We start from the raw sequence: 19,075 nt of genomic DNA on the forward strand, positions 1-19,075 counted from the left end.
ATGATGGAAATGCCTTGAGATTGCTCTGGATGGCATCTGCTTCTGCTTAATTATAAATCTGCATCGGAGTCATAACTTGTGTATATTACAAGTAATTTGCATAATTAAAACAATTAAGGGATCGACATATCATGGCAATTAGAAATGCATCAAACTCTGGATGTTGTACAAAAGAGAGCTTCAATATGAAACATTAATTCTTTGAGAACAGAACATCCTTCCCATTCCTGCAGAACCCTTCCCAGTGCAGCGGCCCCGGCGCCTCCCAGTCCTGCTGCTGCTGCGGGACCCCGAGCGTTTCCCCCTCCTCGGAACCCCTCCCGCAGCCCGGCCACGTGTCCTTATTGCCAGCTTCACTCGCCCTTATCTCATTTTGCGCAGCCTTATCCTGTTTTCTTTGTCCCTCTTTTTGAGGATGAGGATGAACTGGTTGAAGAAATGCTCCTGGTCCTTCTTCTTCTGCACGAGGCGGAAGCGCTGGTCGCGGCCGTGCTTCTCGGCGAACTCCTTGAAGGTTGTCCTGTGGGAAAGGGGACCTGGGCAGCTGGGGCTGTGCCTGCCACCCCCAGCTCCTGCCCTGCGCCCCTCCAGGCACCAGGGCCCGGGAGTGTGGCACAGGAACGGCCTGGAGGATCCTCCTCTTCCTCCTGGCATGGAGGAAGGCGAGCCCGCACGAGGGCTCCGGGCACTGGGGCAGCAGCAGGGATTAAATGGGATTTCAGAAGTGTCACTGACAGGGTTTATGAAAACCCTTTCCTTAGGACTTTTCCTCCTGAGAAGCTGAGAGGCCTCAGGAACAAAGTGCAAACAATGCTTGTCTGCTGCTGTGGGATGCAGCAGGTGGAGCTGGGATTGGTCCCATGTGGTTGTTTCTCATTAATGGCCAATCCCAGTCCGGCTATCCAGACTGTCTCGGGCAGTCTGAGCCTTTGTTATCATTCCTTTTCTATTCTCAGCCAGCCTTCTGATGAAATGCTTCTTCTATTCTTTTAGTAGAGTTTTTAATATAATATACATCATACAATAACAAACCAAGCTTTCTGAACACAGAGTCAGCTTTCTCTTCTCTTCCCTCCCCCTGAGACCCCTGTGAGCACGGTCACAAGGGTGACCCCAGTGAGGACAGCACCACCCAGAAGGGCTGGTGGCTGCCTGAGGCTGCTGAGCCCTTAAAGCCACGCTCACAGAGCAGTGACAAGGGGGTTTTATTGCAGCTCCTGCATCTTCTGTATTTCCAAGGCAAGCTCTCTCCTAGCAGGGTTTCCTACCTTCATTGCCTTTCAGGCTGCATGCCCAGCTCCTTTCCCCAAGGTGACTCTTTGCTTTTTATTGGAAATATTTGGGATTTATTCCTCTCATTGTGTGCCTAAATCAAGGCAGGGAAAGGAGCTTCCTCAGTGCTTTGTTGTCACAGTCAGCTCCCAAAACCCTTCAGGGGTGAAATGCTCCTGGCCTCTGGGCCAGCACAGCTTTTTCCCTGGGCACTGGGAATATAAGTGCTAGAAGCAGAGCTTGGGTGGGACATCAGCCCAGAATATCCCTAATTTTGTTGTAAAATGTTTCCTGTAATTACAATTATTCCAGCCCCGCGTGCTGTTTGGATCTGTGTGCCCACGCAGGTCGTGCTGAATAATTATCTGCATGTTTTATCAGAGAAAACAGTCCTTTCTTTGTTCCAGCAATTTAACAATATTTATAATATAAACCCCTTTATTTTCATGTAATTTACAAATGAGAAAGCACTGCCCTAAGCACTGCCACTGCCACTGTGTGAGTCTGGATCCATCGGTAGAAAAACAAAGTAAAACATAAATTGTGCCTTGCACGCTGTATTTTAATTTAATCACAGAATTGTGGAGTCACAGAAGGGTTTGGATTGGGAGGAATCTCACAGATGATCTTGTTCCAACCCCCTGCCATGGGCAGGGACACATTCCATGAATTTAATGGCGTGGCATTAACAGGAACTTTGAGAAATTATATTTCTCTTCCACCAAAGCCCAAGCCTAAATGCAATTTCTGAGTAATTACACCTGCATGTGTAATATGGATGAGACTGAACACTGTGCTACTGATTTTCCATAAGTAATGTGTGCTCTATAATCACTGCATATACAGGAATGTAAAATAAATGTGCTGTGCAAAGTGTTGCACATTCTGAGGGAGAGGGGAAGGGACAGAGAGAGGGAGAGTGGGAGACACAGATGGAATATTTCCTCTCCCAGGAATACAACAAAATACCGGAAAATATCAGGGAAGAGATGCCACCCCAGCATTGGAACAGGCATCTTCCTCTTGCCAGAAGAATTCTGGGCTGAAAAGCTCAGCCTAAATGACAAAGCCGAGCTTCCCAACCCTTCCTAAGGCAACACCCACCTTGGGGATAACTTGGATTCTTCCAGAAGCTTCTTGAATTCTTCCTTGGCCAACAGCAGCTTGCTCTTCTTCTCTTTGTACTCCTCCCTGACCCGGGTCTTGACAAACTGCTCGAAAATCTGGCCAGGGAAGGGAGCCAGGACAAGGAGTTATGGACAAAGCCTTGGGGCTTTTGGCAAGCCCAGGGCCTGCAGTCCCCATCTGCCTCCCCACGTGTTCAGGAGTTTTGATCCCAACCACCCCCAAGGACTGGCCCCCTGGCCTGGCTGCAATTGGGTATTTGATTACAGGGTAGCAGTGCTGATACTGGTCCCAGAGCCCCAGACTGGTTTGGGCAGGAAGGACTCACAGCCCAGCCAGTGCCACCCCTGCCACGGCTGATCAAATGACTCTGTGGTTCCAGGGAATGTCTCTTGATTGACTCAGCATGGCCAGGTGTTGTCCTTGCCCATTCCCAGACATAAATCCCAAACTCCCTGCTCAGGCTCTTTAGCAGCACTTTCCATCCTGGCAGCTCCTCATACATTTTCATTCCTGTATTTCCTTGTTATTTTGTTTCAGTTTTTTTCCTTAGGAAAGGAGATATTGGAAAGGGAGCAAATGAAGATGTATGTGCCCAGTCCTGTGGTAAATACCTACAGGAAGCTCTCTGGAGAACCACAGGACAATATGGAATAAGTTCATTTTTCATCCTGTTTATTTAAAAAATGGACGATTCAATATTAAAAATTATTCCTTCTGCAGGATGACAAAAGACTTTTAAGGAAGAGAAATAACCACAGAACAGCACATTCACCTTCTCTGCAAATCCCTGCATCTCTCCTGAATTCTGTGGACTCATCTGCAGACTTTGGAACCCTTAGTGATAATTAATGCCCAAATTACCAAGGCAGCAAAATCCTCATCCCTCTGGAGCTCCCCAGAAAAACCCAACCCTTGCAGAGAGTCCCCAGCCAGGCCCCAGTGCTCGGTCCAGTGGGGTCAGCACCCAACCCAGCCAGACTCCTGGGAAAGGTCCTAAACAATGAAATCCAGCAGTGTCTCTGCACTATCCCAATAACCTGGGCCAGAACTGCTCCTTTAGGGCCATTTCCCTCCTACAGCCAGGTCCCCATGCCCAGGTTTCCCAGGCTCAGGAGCTGTTCCTGCACCCCAAGCATCCCTGTGATCAAACCTTGGAGCACCTGCTTGATCAAGGAGAGAGCCCTGGGAACCACAGAATATCCTGAGTGGGAAGGGACTCACAGGGGTCACAGAATCCAGCTCCCAGACCCCCCAAAACCCCATGGAGTCCAGCTCCCAGACCTCCCCAAAACCCCATGCAGTCCAGCTCCCAGACCTCCCAAAGCCCACAGAGTCCAGCTCCCAGACCCCAAACCCCACAGAGTCCAGCTTCCAGACCCCAAAGCCCACAGAGTCCAGCTCCCAGACCCCCCAAAACCCACAGAGTCCAGCTCCCAGACCCCAAACCCCACAGAGTCCAGTTCCCAGACCCCCCAAACCCCACAGAGTCCAGCTCCCAGACCCCAAACCCCACAGAGTCCAGCTCCCAGACCCCAAACCCCACCCTGTGCCTGGTGAGCATCCCCTGAGGGGCAGAGCCAAAGCTGTGAGTGTCCCCAGGGAAATTCTGATTTGATGGAATTCTTTTGCCCTCCCAGGGTACCTGCTGCAGGAGCCTGGTCAGCCTGGGGGTGCTGGCTGAGGCAGGCTGGGCACAGGGCACTCACCTGCCTCCTCTCCTCGGGGTTCAGCAGGAGGTAGCGTGGGTCAAACACGATCTTGTGCAGCTCCTTCTCCCACGTGGAGAACGCCGACACCTGGGCACACACAGCAGGATTTCATCAGGGTGGGCAAGGGTGACTGTGCCCAGCTGGAGAGCCCTGGGCAGGATTCCTGGCGTGGCTGAAGGTGGATTTCAATCTCTGGCAGAGCTCTGGTGGCCCCTCAGGGCCAGGATGGATTGGCTGCCCAGCGAGCTCTGGAGCTGCTCCCTGCCCAGCCGTGCTGGAGACGCCTGCAGCAGGCAGGAAATGCCATTTTGTGCTGCTGCTGGGGCAGCAGAGGCACCAATGCCCCCCAAAGGGACAATTCCAGGTCCAGAGCTGGAGCTGGGACCCAGAGAGGCACACAGGGAGAGCTGGCAGTGAGCACCCTCAGAGCACCACAGGCACTGGGATGGGGATGTGCCATCTGCAGGGCTGCTTCCAGCCCCGTGGAGCCATGGAATCACAGAGCACCCAGACCCATCCCCTGCCTGCGCAGGGACAATTCCCACCAGCTCAGAAGCTTCTGCAACATCCCTGATAATTCACTGGCAACAGAAAAATGTGAAGGAAAAAAAATATTCTAATCACTCCAACTAATTACAAAAGAATGAATTCACTTAAAAAAAAAAAAAAGAATGTGAAGTGTAATTAAACAGCAATTAACAGCAAAGCTCTGATGAAGCAAAGTGGCTTTAAGTGGACTCGTTTTCCTCTCAGAGTGGCTTGAGAGTGGAGAATCCAAAGCTCAGGCTGCCTTGGGGATCTGAGGCCATTGGAAAATCCAAAGCTCAGGCTGCCTTTAGGGTCTGAGACCTTTGGGGTGCCCAGAGCCCAGGCTGCCTTTGGGGTCTGAGGCCCTGTGCCCCCCTGTCCTGAGCTCTGGGGTTTCCAGCACCAGGAATCCTCTTTTCCTGGTGTCTTTCACACTCTCCTGGACATCAGCTTTGTCCCTGCACAAATCCCCCTCTGAGCTAAGGCTAATTAAGCTCACACTAGTTCATCACATAATCATTCCAGCTAATGATTTTGTGCTTAGCAATTATTACACTGCACATTTGGCAAACATCACCTAAAATAACCTGGAAATTCTGATTTCATTCCAGGTACACTTCACACACAAATCCCCCTCTCTCCCCAGGACTAAGAAGGGAGAACCTAGAGAAAAAACACCCCCTGGAATCCTTTCAGAAGCCTTGAGAGCAGCCCAGGAGGAAGAGGACTTTCCTGGAAATGCTGGCTTAGAACGTGGATATTTTGATGCTGGGTGGGAGAGGGAGCCAGGAGGAACCTTAAATTTTCCTCTTCCTCTTAAATTTTGTGGAAACTTTGAAACTTCCAGAAGAATATCCAGATTACATTTTCACAGAGGAAACCTCACTCCAGACTTCAGAATAAAGAGTGCCTGTGTCTTGGAGCTCCCCCAAACCCCCTCTATTTTTAAAATGCTACAATAAATATTCTTCTCTTGACATAATTTCTGTAGGAAGCTGCAGAACTCCACTGGCAAACTCCATCTGCTTCGAGCTCTTTGTGATTCCATCCAGCAACTCCTTGAGGAGGAAAGGGCAGGGGATGGTCATTGAATAATCAGAATTAAATGGCATTAATGGTCTCTCTGTGCTTCAGCCACACCAAGCAGCTGCTGCTGAGCTGGACAGTTGGAAAAATGTTCAGAGTAAAAGCAAAATAAGCTCTTCTCTCCGCATTTTTAAACATCAGCGAACCCAAACTGTGAATTTCTCCAATTTCTTTATTTTAGGAGCAGATCTTATATAGAAACACCTGAGAATCCTGTTCTAGAACACCCCTAATCCTTCCAAATACTGGCTTATTGCCCCTCAAGTTCCAACCTGACAGCAAAGTCCTCACCCAGGGCTCCTTCATGGCCCCTCTGCATTTCTGCAGCATAAATAACAAGCTGTATTAATAAAGCAGCTCTGGCGTGGGGATAATTCATTGCTGAGCTGCTGAAGCTCTAATTATCCCCCTTTAAAGCCTGCTGATTGCTGGGATAAATTTTATAGGCTTTAGTGCCTGACAAGAGCCACCTTGGGCTGTATTTCCTACAGGAGTGACATTCCCTTTATGGGATGCACGTGGCAGCGTGGGGGAGGCAGAGGACCTGCAGCCACTGCTCACTCTACACCTCCCTGTCCCCCCTGAACCCAAACCCAGAGCATCCCCTGTTCCTGCAGCTCAGCACAGCTGGAACCATCTCCAGAACATCCTTCCCCAAGGATCTGGACAGGCATGAATGGCTTTATGCTACTAGAGGGTGGGGTTAGATGGGATTTTGGGCAGGAATTGTTCCCTGGCAGGGTGGGCAGCCCTGGCACAGGGTGCCCAGAGCAGCTGGGGCTGCCCCTGGATCCCTGGCAGTGCCCAAGGCCAGGCTGGACACTGGGGCTGGAGCAGCTGGGACAGGGGAAGGTGTCCCTGCCATGGCAGGGTGGCACTGGGACAGGGGAAGGTGTCCCTGCCATGGCAGGGGGGCACTGGGTGGGGTTTGGGGTCCTTTCCACCCCAAAGCACTCATGATCCCACGATTCAGGACGGGCAGTCAGTGAGATTGGCTGCCCAGCGCTGGAGTCGCTGGGGTTTGTGGTGATGGACAGCCCAGAGCTGAGCAGGACAGCTCAGTGCCCACAGCCCCACGTCCCTCTGAGGCCCTGGCCTGTGGGAGAGCTGCTGCCTCTGGACATCCCTGGGGTGTCCCCGGGGTTTGTCTGGAAAGGGTCGCAGCTCCCAGGGGTGGCAGTGGGGACACCGACAGTGGCACCAGCCCCCAGCGTGGTTCCTGCTGTGGCTCCAGGGCTGTGCTGTGTCCCAGCAAGGGCTGCTCCTTACCCCCCTCTCCAGCAGCATGTCCCTGAAGTGGGTGATCCTCTCCTCCAGGGGCGGTGAGACCCGCGGGGCCGAGCCTTCCTCCCCTGCCTGCTCCTCCTCAGCGCCGGCCGGGCCCGCAGCCTGGCACTCCTCTGTTCTGGACAGGGAACACAGACAGGGCTCAGCCACGCTCCCCTGCACAGGGACTGCATCCTCTGGATCCTTGAATCCTCCCTGGGACATCCCAGAGCCTCCCACACTCACAGCTGGGCACCAAACCTGGGCTGGAGGGGGCTGGAGGGAGTTGGAAGGGGCTGGAAGGGGCTGGAAGGAGTTGGAAGGGGCTGGAAGGAGTTGGAAGGGGCTGAAGGGGGCTGGAAGGGGCTGGAGGGAGTTGGAAGGGGCTGGAAGGGGCTAGAAGGGGCTGGAAGGAGTTGGAAGGGGCTGAAGGGGGCTGGAAGGGGCTGGAGGGAGTTGGAAGGGGCTGGAAGGGGCTAGAAGGGGCTGCAGCAGCTCCTGCTGAGGCAGGAGGGTCACTCAGGCCACTGGAGGGATCTGACACCCAACTCAAGGTGCAGCAAAGCGACAGCTTCATACAGCCCTGCCAAGGAGGGGTGACCATAAAGGGGGCTTTTTTTCATGCCAAAAATCACAATAAAGGATCCAGTTCAGCACAGCTGTAATAATCCACTGATGCCTCAGGTTTGGCTTTTCTGTGTTTCACATTCTGGGCTGCCTTAGTGTGTGGGGCTGGGCTCACATCAGGGGATGCTGAGCTCTGTGCACAGAGCAGGGAGACAAAACAATTCCTGCTCCAGCTGGGCACCAAGGACAAATGAGCCAAATCTCAGGCCAGGAGCACAAACCCCGTGGGCTGGAGAGAGAAAAACAAGCAGGGTGGGACTGCAGGGGCTGAAGCTGGGATGGGACAATGAACTGCAAGGTGCAAATGGAGCAGAGCTGATCCCAGGGAGAGACCCCGTGCCCGGCCGGGCATTTTGGGGCCATTTTGGGTCATCTTGGGTGCAGCCCTGGCTGGGCTCTGGTGCTGCCCCAGGTGGGTGCATGGAGGATCCTTTGGATAAATCCCTGCTTTATTCTGGGACTCTGCCCAGCCCCTGCTCTGGCTCAGCCCCCTCAAGGCCTCCCCAGCACAAAGGCTGGGCCCTACCCTCAGAAGGACACCTGGCAGGGAGCTGGGCAGTCTGCACAGCCCAGAGCTGCATTTTCAGTTGTGCCTTCAGGAGAGTGGGAGGGGAAACAGAGGCTGCAGAGAATCCTGGCCCTGGTGAGGACTGGACACCTGGAGAATGCTCCAATCATTCACCCACACTGAACCAAAACTGCTTTACCTTGCCCTTCTTTGTACCAGCCTTCCCACCGTTAGACAGAGACAAGGGAACTTTAGAACTCACTTATTTCTCTTGGTTTTGATGCTCAGATCATCATTTTCATCCCCTGGACAAGAGCTAACACACTTGTCTGCTGAAAGGAAATAAGTCATTATCAGATTTGAACAAGATAAATGGAGATACAAATTCCTCAGATTAACTTCTCTTCCCTGTCTCTGCTGCTCAGTATTTCCTGGCTTTCACCCCCCACAGAGGGTGTTAGAAATAACAAGTATTTTATAAAATCCTCCGAATTGCCTTCATCCAAATGGAAACCACAGCAATAAAGTGACCGTTTCCAGTCAGCAAAATTCTTCATTTTCCATTCATGACATGATTGCTTTAAATCTTATTATTGTTTCACCTGATCCTCCCTCCTCCCTTCCCTGAAGACATTCCTGCAAAGTCATTTCTGTGCTGAAGCCTGAAGGATCCCCTGGAGGTAATTCTGTCCCATTTCTCCTGCTGGGTTCAGCCACTCTCAGGCTGCTTTCCCAGGAATTCCAGCAGCACCTGGCAGGACTGGGGAGATCCAACAACCCCCAGACTCCTGAGGCTGCAGAGCAGCTCCAAGGCCAGGTAACCCCCTGGTCACGGGTCCTTGAGGGACTCAGAGCTTGGATTTGCAGTCACAGACAAGGGAAACAAATCTGAATTCTGAAACCTTTTCTGTTCCCCTCCACCAGCTGCAGCTCTCACCAGAACCCCAAAGGGCAGTGCCAGAAGTCAGATCCCTGCAGTGGCTGCACTGGAGGGTCCCCAGCACGTGGGCTGGCACATATTCCTGTGCTGGATGCAGGGATGGGCTTCAGCCTCTTGTCTGAGTGCCAAAGGGCCCCAGACACCTGGTGGAATTCAGTCAGTGACAGCAGCACTGGCTTCAGGAGGAGTTCTACCAACTGTGTCCAGGCCAGGCTGGACACTGGGCTGGAGCACCTGGGACAGGGGAAGGTGTCCCTGCCATGGCAGGGGTGGCACTGGCTGGGATTTGGGGTCCTTCCCAACCCAACCATTCCGTGATTTGGTGACTCCATAATGTCCATTTTCTGTTCCTTAGCTGGAAAATCCTCCTCAGCCCAGGCAGCCAGGCAGACTGTGAGCAGCTGGGGAAGAGAGCACGGCAGATCAACTGCTCTGGGCCCTGGAGGAGCTGCTCCTCCTCCCCAGCCCACGGGATGGCCTGATGGGACCCCATCAGGGAGGAGCCACATCAACCCCCTGGAACAAACACTTGGAGTGGAGCAGTAATTGAGAAATGAGCAATTTCTCATTTATGCCCAAATTTAAAAAGCACTTGATCCTTCAGCAGAGACAACCCCGAGCATCCTGTGGATAACTTTGCTTGACATCTTTTTTTTTTTTTTTAAGATGTTTGATTTGAAAATTCTAATTAAATCTCAGCCGCAGCCACTCAGCTAAATAAATGTGGGAAGCATTGTTGGGAACACTCAGCTCGTTTGTGTTATTTATTTACTGGAGATTACAAGCTAAGAGAAGAGGTAACAAATAGTCCCCCTCACCTCAGAGCTAATCTATACTAATTATGAACTGCTCCAACCCTGAGTAAGCACAGGGCCCAATTATAGCAGGGAGGATTAAGATGTTTAACAACAATGGAAGTCATGGCCATAAAAAACCAGGAGCGTGAATCAAATCTTTGTGGTAGAGATAATAAATGGAAAGGATGGAGCACAGCAAAAAATAGATTTTTGAAGTGGCACCTCTCAGCCCTGAGTTAAGGCTCTTCTGTTAATTAATTACAGAGCAGGAACAATGATAGAGACCATGAACAATGACCCTCAGCTTTGTCTCTGGCCATCCCTTGGCAGGAATTCACTGAGCTTGCAGCAGATCCTGCAATTAAAAGCTCTGTTTTTCTCCCAGAGAATGAATTTCAGCAGATAGGCTTTGGAGGAATTTCATCCCCAGCTAAAGCTCTTCAAGCCGTACACAAAAATTATACAGAAATGTACACACAAGCACCTGCTGTGGAAATTCAGAGAGGAAAAATGGAATTACAGGCTGTGTCAACTGGAGGACACAGACAGAACCCTCCTTTGGAGCTGTTTTTCTGCTGACAGAGAAGCTGAAAATGGCTCACTGCTATCTCCCTGCAGGCACGGGGCTGCTGGTTCTGTGGGGCTTGCAGAGGTTCATTGGGGTATGCAGGGGTTCTTTGGGGTTTATAGCAGTTATTTGGGGTTTGCAGTGGGTTTTTGGGGTTTATAGCAGTTATTTGGGTTTATAGCAGTTATTTGGGGTTTGCAGAGGTTCATTGGGCTTTGCAGTGGTTATTTGGGGTTTGCAGGGGTTCATTGGGGTTTATAGCAGTTATTTGGGGTTTGCAGTGGTTAATTAGGGGTTTGCAGTGGTTCATTGGGGTTTGCAGGGGTTCACTGGCAGCTGTCCCCCTGGACCAAAGGCAGTGCCCATCCCTGCTGCCCAGGGGGACAGGGCAGGTCCTGCAGCAGCCTGGCAGTGCCACCACCCTGACTCAGTTACAAAACACAGCACTTGGAAACAACCACAGAAGTCCTGCTTTTTTCCCCCTCCCCACCAAGGAACAAGCAGCAGCTGGAGGATGTGACTGTCCTTTCACCACCAAACCCAGAATATCCAAGAACCACGAGCAGCCAGCCAAGGGCAGGAGCAGTTGCAAGGACTGCCATGGCTGATGTCCCAGCAAGGGACACCCCTCCAGCCCAGGCAGTGTGGAGCCTCAGGAGCACTGACACCCCAGGGACACAGCAGCTCCCAGGAGCAGGGAGCCTTTCCCCCACACCTCCCTGCTGGGATTTCCTGCTGCACCGCTGGGCTGGGTGATCCTCAGCCTTTGGGAGCAGGGAGTGGTGCTAATGCACACCCTGAACTGGGGCAGTGAAGCACTGTGCAGCCAGCAGAGATCCATCTCCTGCACGAGGCCTCCTGCTTCTTCTCTGCAGCAGGGAGGAGCCCAGTCCCCAGCCCAGCCTCGCAGGGAAAACAAGGAATTTGTGACGAACATCGGTTTCCCTCCATCGGGAACGTCCCCAGGCTGCCCTCTTTAACTCAGGCTCTCCCACCTCCCCCAGCACCCCCAGCCCAGGCTCCAGGGGCTCCTGGGGCTCAGGGAGGGGGGAACAAGGCCAGGTTGGTTACTTGCTGCAGCCTCCAGCTTGCGCTTGTGCGGGGGGTCCTCGAGCAGCCGCTTGATGTCCCCGCGGTGCCGCAGGTCCAGCGGCCGCTCCCACACCGACAGCTGCATGCTGGGGTTGAAGAAGAACACCCGGTCATCTCCAGTCCAGACCACACACCTGCTCCAAGAGACACACCAGCCTCAGAGCCTGGCCAGAGACCAGGAACGTGCCCACAGCGGGGGCACTGCAGCCCTGGGACACCAGGGACACCTGGGGACACTCTGGGGACACCCCGGGCAGACCCCCGGGACAACCCAGGCACACCCCAGGCACACCCTAGGGACACCCTGGGGACACTCTGGGGACACCCCGGGCAGACCCCCGGGACAACCCAGGCACACCCCAGGCACGCCCTAGGGACACCCTGGGGACACCCCGGGGACACCTCGGGCACACCCCAAGCAGACCCCTGGGACACCAGGGGACACTCTGGGGACACTGCAGGGAAGCTCTGTTGTCCCAGAAACCCTGAGCCCCTCCTGGAGAGCACCACGGGGATGGGCAGAACAGCCCAAAGCAGGCTCCAGAAACACCCCAGCTCTTGCAGAAAGAAGGGGGGATGCAGGAATTCAGGTAGAGAGCCAGGCTGGGCTGGCAGGGTCAGATGGATCCCTGGATGTGCCCACGGCCAGGCTGCATGGGGCTGGGAGAAAGCCCCATGGGTGTCAGCCCCCAGGTATAAACTAAATGAACAAAACCAGATATAAACTAATTATTCCAGGGATAAGGGAGATAAAAATCTTCCTATCAACCATTCAGGCCACAAAGTGCAGAGAGGTTTGTCTATTTAAAAATGCCACAAGAGCCTGACCCAGCTCCTGCTGTCAGTGCTTGGGGCATGAGGACCACGAGGCACAGCCTGTGTCAGACAGACAGACAGACAGACCCTGCACCATGCACGGCAGGCAGGGTCACCCACTGCCACCAAGGAGCTGGGACAGGCAGGAGCTGGCCCTAGAAAGCAGCAGCACTTCTTACAAGTGCTGCTTTTCCCCTCTGGCCAGCCCAGTGCCAGCCCAGCTGGGGCACACGGGGCAGAGCTGCCCTGCAGAGCCAGGGTTTGGCTCCTGCTCCCTCCCACACCCTCCTCAGGCCACGGGGGATGGAAAAGCTCTGCCAGGAGCTCCCAGCCATGCTGCTGAAGCCCTGGCAGCGCTGTCCCCCTGTGCCAGCCCAGGAAGGCTCCTGGGGAAGGGCCCTGGCAGCTCCTCACCACGGTGATCCTGGCACTGGGGCCGATGCCACGGGCTTGTTCCCGCTGGAAGCGCTGTCAGCCTCGCTCAGGAGCTTGAAGGAGTGATCCTGGGGACACAGAGGGATGGGTCAGCAAACAGAGCAGGTGCACAGAGCTGCTCCTGGGGTACAAATCCCCCCTCGGCCTGCAGGGGGTCACCCTGTGGCCAGAATTGCAGGAGAGGGTTTATGGACAGGCTTTATGGACAGCTTTATGAGCAGCCCAGATAAATGGGGATTACAAAACCGCCTCCCCACTGAGAGCAGCACACATGGAAAAGCAGCCAAGCAGTTCTGTCCATCCCAACAGCTCCCATGGCACAGGGACAACCCCGAGGGTGGCACCCCCCAGGCCAGGAACCAGCCCAGGAGCAAGGGGGGCTCCCCGGGGCCAGGGGGGGCTGTGCCAGCCCTGCTCCTTCCAGCAGCTCCTCTGGGACTGCTCAGGGACATTGCAGGACTGTCCCCCAGCTGCTCCTCTGTCCCCAGCACACAGCAAAAACAGTCTGCAGCTGCTGGAGAGAGTCTGGAGGAGGCACCAAATGATCCAAGGGCTGGAGCCCCTCTGGAGCCAGGCTGGGACACCTGGGGGGCTCACCTGGAGAGGAGCAGCTCCAGGCAGAGCTCAGAGCCCCTGGCAGGGACTGAAGGAGCCACAGGAGAGCTGCAGAGGGACTGGGGACAAGGATGGAGGGACAGGAGCCAGGGAATGGCTCCCACTGCCAGAGGGCAGGGCTGGATGGGATGTTGGGAATTGGGAATTGTTCCCTGGCAGGGTGGGCAGCCCTGGCACAGGGTGCCCAGAGCAGCTGGGGCTGCCCCTGGATCCCTGGCAGTGCCCAAGGCCAGGCTGGAGCAGCTGGGACAGGGGAAGGTGTCCCTGCCATGGCAGGGGTGGCACTGGGTGGGATTTGGGGTCCCTTCCAGCCCAAAATGCTCTAGGATCCCATGGGGACCAAGCCAGCCCTGAGTGTCCCCCGATGCCCTGACAGTGCCAGAGCTCCTGCACAGCTCTAAGGTAAATTAAATCCACGGCTCTTTAAATCCCACAGCAGGGAAGGATCCCAAGTGTCCAGCACAGCCCCAGCCAGCCCAACCCAGCCCGGATTTGTGCAGCTCAGGGTCCCAGGGGCTCTGGAAGAGGACACACCTTGTCACTGTCACTGCCCGTGGGGACACTCTTCCTCTCCGTGTGCAGGATCAGCGTCGGGGGGCAGGCGGCTCTGCTCGGGTCCTTGCCACGCTCTGTGAGGGAGAGGAGCTCTTTTAACGTGGAATGAACAAACTTACCCCCGGCCAAAACTGCTGAACAAACCCCAGACTGCTGCTGCCTGTGGCTCTGAGTGTCCCCTGCCACTCCTCCCCCTTGACTCACAGCCCCTGTGCCCAGGGTGCAGCCCCTCTGCAGACACCCCATTTCAGTGGGACACCTCCCCCGAGCTCTGCACTGCCCTGGCTGCTGTCCTGAGCCCCCAGGGGACATCCTCAGGGACATCCTCCTCAGGGACACAGCCCCACCCAGCTGGGCAGGGCTGGGTCATGGCTGGCCTGCAGGAGCTCAGAGGGGTTTACCAAGTGAATCATGCCCTGATCCTCTCTCCCCCTGGGCACCCCATTGCCCTGCAGGGGTTGGTGCCCTCTGTGGGAACCCCCAGGGAGTGCTGCATGGGTTTCCACTGGAAGCAGGGAATAACATTAAATAACATTTCTTCCCCTTTACAGAGGGCTCTCTCCATCCTGAATCCCAAACCCTGAACTGCCAACAGGACGTGTGTGGTGGCAGAGGGGCCTCAGGGGACAAAGGGAAAGCAGGGCTGGGACAGACCCTACATCCCAACAAAGGAGGGTGCACGGGGAAACAGTAAGAAATATGGGATTGTCTTAATTTGGGGTTTTTGTCTGCTTGTCCTCTTCAAACACACATGTGGGGTCTGAGCCAAGGTGGGCTGGCCCATCCTGCCTGCAGCAGGGGGGACAAGGTGCGTGTGACCCCTCTGTACAGCCCCAGTCCTGGGAGTGTCCCCAGCCCCTCCCATGTGTCCCTGGCGGCCCCTGGATCCCTGAAGTGGCCCAGGCCAGGCTGGACCATGGCGCTTGGAGCAGCAAAGGTGTCCCTGCCATGGCTGGGGATGGATGGGATGGGGATGGGGATGGGATGGGGATGGGGATGGGATTCCAGCCCAAACCACTCTGGGTTCCGTGGGGCATTCCCCTCAAAATGCTATTCCAATTATTTCAAAATTCCTCTGGGTACAGAACAGGCCCCCATTTGAGTCTGCTTCCCTTGGAATATCTCAGAATAATACAACATTAAAACCATGGCATTTTGCTCAGAAGGTGCCTTTATGGGAGCAAAAAAGAAGATTTACAAACCAGAGCCAATAATTTCCACATTAAAGGAGCCAGGAGCAGGCAGCTGCTGATACACATCAAAAGGGGCTTGGAATTCATCTTCCCTCCCTGGATATCTGGTAATTGGGAATCAAAGCCTTCCCAGGCACTCTGGTGCTCTGGACACAGGAGGTGACACCCGGTGCCAGTGCCTCCTCCTGCCTGGCTGCTGGGAGGGGAAGGGCAGCCCCGAGCAAGGCCTGGCACAGAGGGTGGCACAGGGCCACTGCCAGGGGAGCAGCAGCGCCCCAGGAGCACTGAGAGGGCACAGGCAGTGGCCAGGGGTGACACTGGTACTTTCCCACTCGCCATTGACTTGAGAAGCAGCCATACATTTCATCCCTGTGGAATGCAGGGTGAATTTCATCCCACAGGTGTGTAGCTCGAGAGACAGGAAACATTCCCTGCCTTGGAAGCTCTGATACAAATCATGGGATGGTTTGGGCTGGAAGGGACACTAAAGCCCAGCCCACCCCATGGCAGGGACACCTTCCCCTGTCCCAGCTGCTCCAGCCCCAATGTCCAGCCTGGCCTTGGGCACTGCCAGGGATCCAGGGGCAGCCCCAGCTGCTCTGGGCACCCTGTGCCAGGGCCTGCCCACCCTCATAGGGAGGAATACACAGATGTCAACTGCAGATGGAAACTGAACCAGGAGCAGAGCCCAAAGCACAGAGCTCTGGCAGCTCTGGCTTGTGCAAAGGCAAGTCCAACCCAGAGCAGTTGTCTTGGTGACTGATCAGCGAGGATGAGGCTCAGAGCAGGGAGGTGCTGCTGTGGGCACAGAGCCCCTCTGCTCCTGAGGGGACACTGCTGCTGCACCCAGGCAGCCTCTGCTCCCTCCTGGGACATCTGCCTGTCCTTTCCCTCCTGGAAAGCTCCCTCCCAGCCCAGCCAAGGCCCCAGGGACACCCCTGGGAGCTGCAGCCACGGTGAGCTCTGCAGCAGGCAGCTCCTCGGGCATTCCCATGTGGAACATGCTGCCACAGCACTCTGGGCAGCCAGCACGTAGAAAAGAAGATGGGGGAAAAAAATGAAAAAAGAAAAAGCAAACAACCAATAAAATAAACCAACAAAGGGAAGCCCCGAAGGCCTGTGCACAGCAGAAGCCATTCGGTTTTACACCTGCAGTTGAACGCTGAGTGTTTGCCTGCAGTACGAGGAAAGAGGAAAATATTCCAAGGTTGTTCCTCCCTCCCCAGGCTCAGGGATCCCCCTGGAGTGGGGCTGGCTGTGCCAGGGAGGAGCCCCAGGGCCCCCTGCTTCCCAAGGGAACCCCACCAGTGCCTCCCCCATTGCTGGAGACCTCCCCTCCTGTGCCCACCAGCACCGGGTGTTCACTGGGCACACCTTCACTCTTTGCTCATTAATTACCCTCTCCCCTCATCCTAAGTGCTCAAACTGAGCTGCAGCCTGACAGTGAAGCCAGCATGAGACATTTCCAACTCCTTTTTCACCCCAAAGTCAGCAGCACAGCCAGCACTGGTGAGTTCTGCTCGCTGCTGGAGGATGAGGGGGGTGCAGATAAAGGCTCCTGATGAAAGAGGCTTCTCCCAGGCTCCAGGCAGCACAGGGACATGAATAATTCACAGCATGGCAAGCAAAGGTGAAGCAGCAAAACTGCCTTGGGTATAGCACAGAGGATGTTGGGTGTGATCACAAACATCTCCTTAAATACAGAATTAGAGAGGGAGGGGAAGAGGGAAGATGGATTCAATGCCATGAGGAGCTGTGGACAAGGCACAGTCAAAATTTGTTTTGTAAGAGGGCAAACTTCCATTAATCTTAAAAAAGTTTAACATTTTGACTCTTAAGTGCTCCCGAGAACTGGATTTATTAACTACACACATCCCACACTGGGGTTTATCCTCCCCCAGAATCTCCACAGGCCAGCTCTGTCTGTCCCCACAACCTCATGGCTCTGGTGTTGGAGATGTGCCCAAAACCTCCCCTGACTGATCCCCAGCTCCTCCTCTGCTGGCTCTCACTCAACCCAAGTGTGGGATCCCAGCTCTGGTCCCACCAGCCAGGTCCTGCCCCAATCCAGGGACACAGCTCCTGCCTGCCCACAATGCTTTCCCTTTAACTCTTTCTTTGCTGCTCTGAGCACTCCTGCTGTGCCCTCCAAGTGCTCCTTTCCCCGCTCAGAACAAATCGCCTTGAGCTGAGCTTTTCTCCTTCCTGCAACAAACAGTGCCCACCTTCCCTGTCATTGTTCAGGAGTGGGAGCAGGAGAAGAACACAGACAAATTCTGCGTTGGTGTGGAGTTCAAGGACAAATGAGAACCCAGACAAATTCTGTTGGTGTGGGATTCAAGGACAAATGAGAACCCAGACATATTCTGTTGGTGTGGAATTCAGGGACAAATTCATTCCATGGCTGGGTTTCCAGGCACACAGCCACCCTGCCCACGAGCTGCTCTTTGCCACTGCCCTGGAAATCACAGAATCACAGCAGCCACAGCTTCCCTGGGTAGGAAAGGTTAACCCCTGGGGTGGAGGGTCAGGTGGGTTATGTCTGAACTGGTCCCTGGAAACTCCTGATAAACATCTTTTCTCCCCAGAACAGCCCTGGGAAGGTGCCCTCAGGGCCCCGTGGTGCCACCAAGGTGAGTGGCAGCCCCTCCTCGGCTGAGTGGCCCCAGGTCAGGCAGGGGAAGCAGCGGCCCAGCACAACCCCAGCAGGGCTCAGCCTGGCTGCAGGGACACAGAGCACGGATCCATGCCCTTCCAGCCGTGGGGACAGCCACGGGGACAGCACCCACCTGCTCGTGCCTGCTCCAGCAGGTTGGTGGCCATGAGGGTGACGGCGGGCGCGGCCACGGCGGTGACACGGGTGACCTGTGCTGGCACCAGGGGCCCCACGGCAGTGTCCAGCCTGGAGGCAGAACCTGTGAGCAGACCACAAGGGCAGAGTGGAATTTGCCCTGTAAACAACAATTCCCTTTAAAACCCTCAGCTTTTGTGCCCAGCCCTTGGCACTCGAGGCCATGGCAGCGCTGAGCACGGTGCTGCACTGGCAGCTGCACCGGGGGATCTCAGGGAGCTCTTCCAACCTCAGTGATTCAGGGAATTCATCTGCTGAGCGCATCTCCTGCCCCCACTGCAGGGTTAAAACAAGGTTTGCGTTCAGCTCGATCCCTGGCCACGATGCCCACGGATCTTCAGCCAATGAACAGCACCGGAAATTTAAAATTAATGAAAATGTGGCCCTCAAAGTAAGAATTTGCCAGGATAGGTCAATGCCCTCCCAGCAGGTCAAAGCAAGATCAGTGTTCTCATTTTAAATAACACTCCTCTGGTTTCCACTGTTACTCATCACAACTTCTTGGTGTCCCACTCTATCCACGGGAAATTATTCTGCCAATACTTTAAAAGTGCAGCTTTATCCAGGGTTTCACAGTCTGCTGGGACAAGGCCCAAAGCAGAAACTCTCTGATTTGCTCATGTGCATTATTCATGAGGAACCAGGAACCCAGGGCTGCTGCTCAGTCCTGCAGAATAACTCCTGCCTGCTGCCACATCTGAGGTCCAACCTGGAGCATTCATTCCCAGTGAACTGGGAAGTTTTCAGGAGCTGAGCCACACAAGAGCCACCCAAGCCCATCTCCTGGCAGGGTAAAGCCAGGCAGCCCAGCAGCAGTGCCCATGTCCTGTTTCCCAGCCACCAGTGCCAATGCCATTTGCTGTACATTCATGGCTGCACATCCCATCCCTGCTTTCAGGCACACAGGGATATCACAACTCCCAGCGCAGCCCAAGCTGCAGGATTTCCTGCAGGGTTATCAGACAGCTCCCATCCCAACTTCTGCACTTTCTGGAATAGGATGGATCACTTCTGAAACCTTCAGTCTGTTACAAAAGCCCACTGACACACTCTGAATGCTCTCATGGATCTGTGTCCCCACAATTCCAG

The 19,075-nt window shown here is 54.6% G+C and overlaps 1 protein-coding gene across 1 annotated transcript in view; it reads right to left on the reverse strand.

Annotated features, from left to right (window-relative positions):
- Positions 1-363: 363 nt before the first annotated feature.
- Positions 364-19,075, reverse strand: part of TCERG1L (transcription elongation regulator 1 like) — a gene marked incomplete at both ends in the record, with an annotated part of 45,311 nt that continues 26,599 nt past the window's right edge. The window contains 9 exons of the mRNA XM_084210143.1: positions 364-520; positions 2,377-2,495; positions 4,107-4,196; positions 6,993-7,128; positions 8,387-8,456; positions 11,501-11,655; positions 12,752-12,840; positions 13,922-14,016; positions 17,925-18,050. Coding sequence (XP_084066269.1) covers positions 364-520; positions 2,377-2,495; positions 4,107-4,196; positions 6,993-7,128; positions 8,387-8,456; positions 11,501-11,655; positions 12,752-12,840; positions 13,922-14,016; positions 17,925-18,050 — 1,037 coding nt within the window. The remainder of the gene's footprint in view (positions 521-2,376; positions 2,496-4,106; positions 4,197-6,992; positions 7,129-8,386; positions 8,457-11,500; positions 11,656-12,751; positions 12,841-13,921; positions 14,017-17,924; positions 18,051-19,075) is intronic.

Source organism: Fringilla coelebs, assembly GCF_963513975.1.
Source record: "Fringilla coelebs genome assembly, chromosome: 8".
Lineage (NCBI taxonomy): Eukaryota > Metazoa > Chordata > Aves > Passeriformes > Fringillidae > Fringilla > Fringilla coelebs.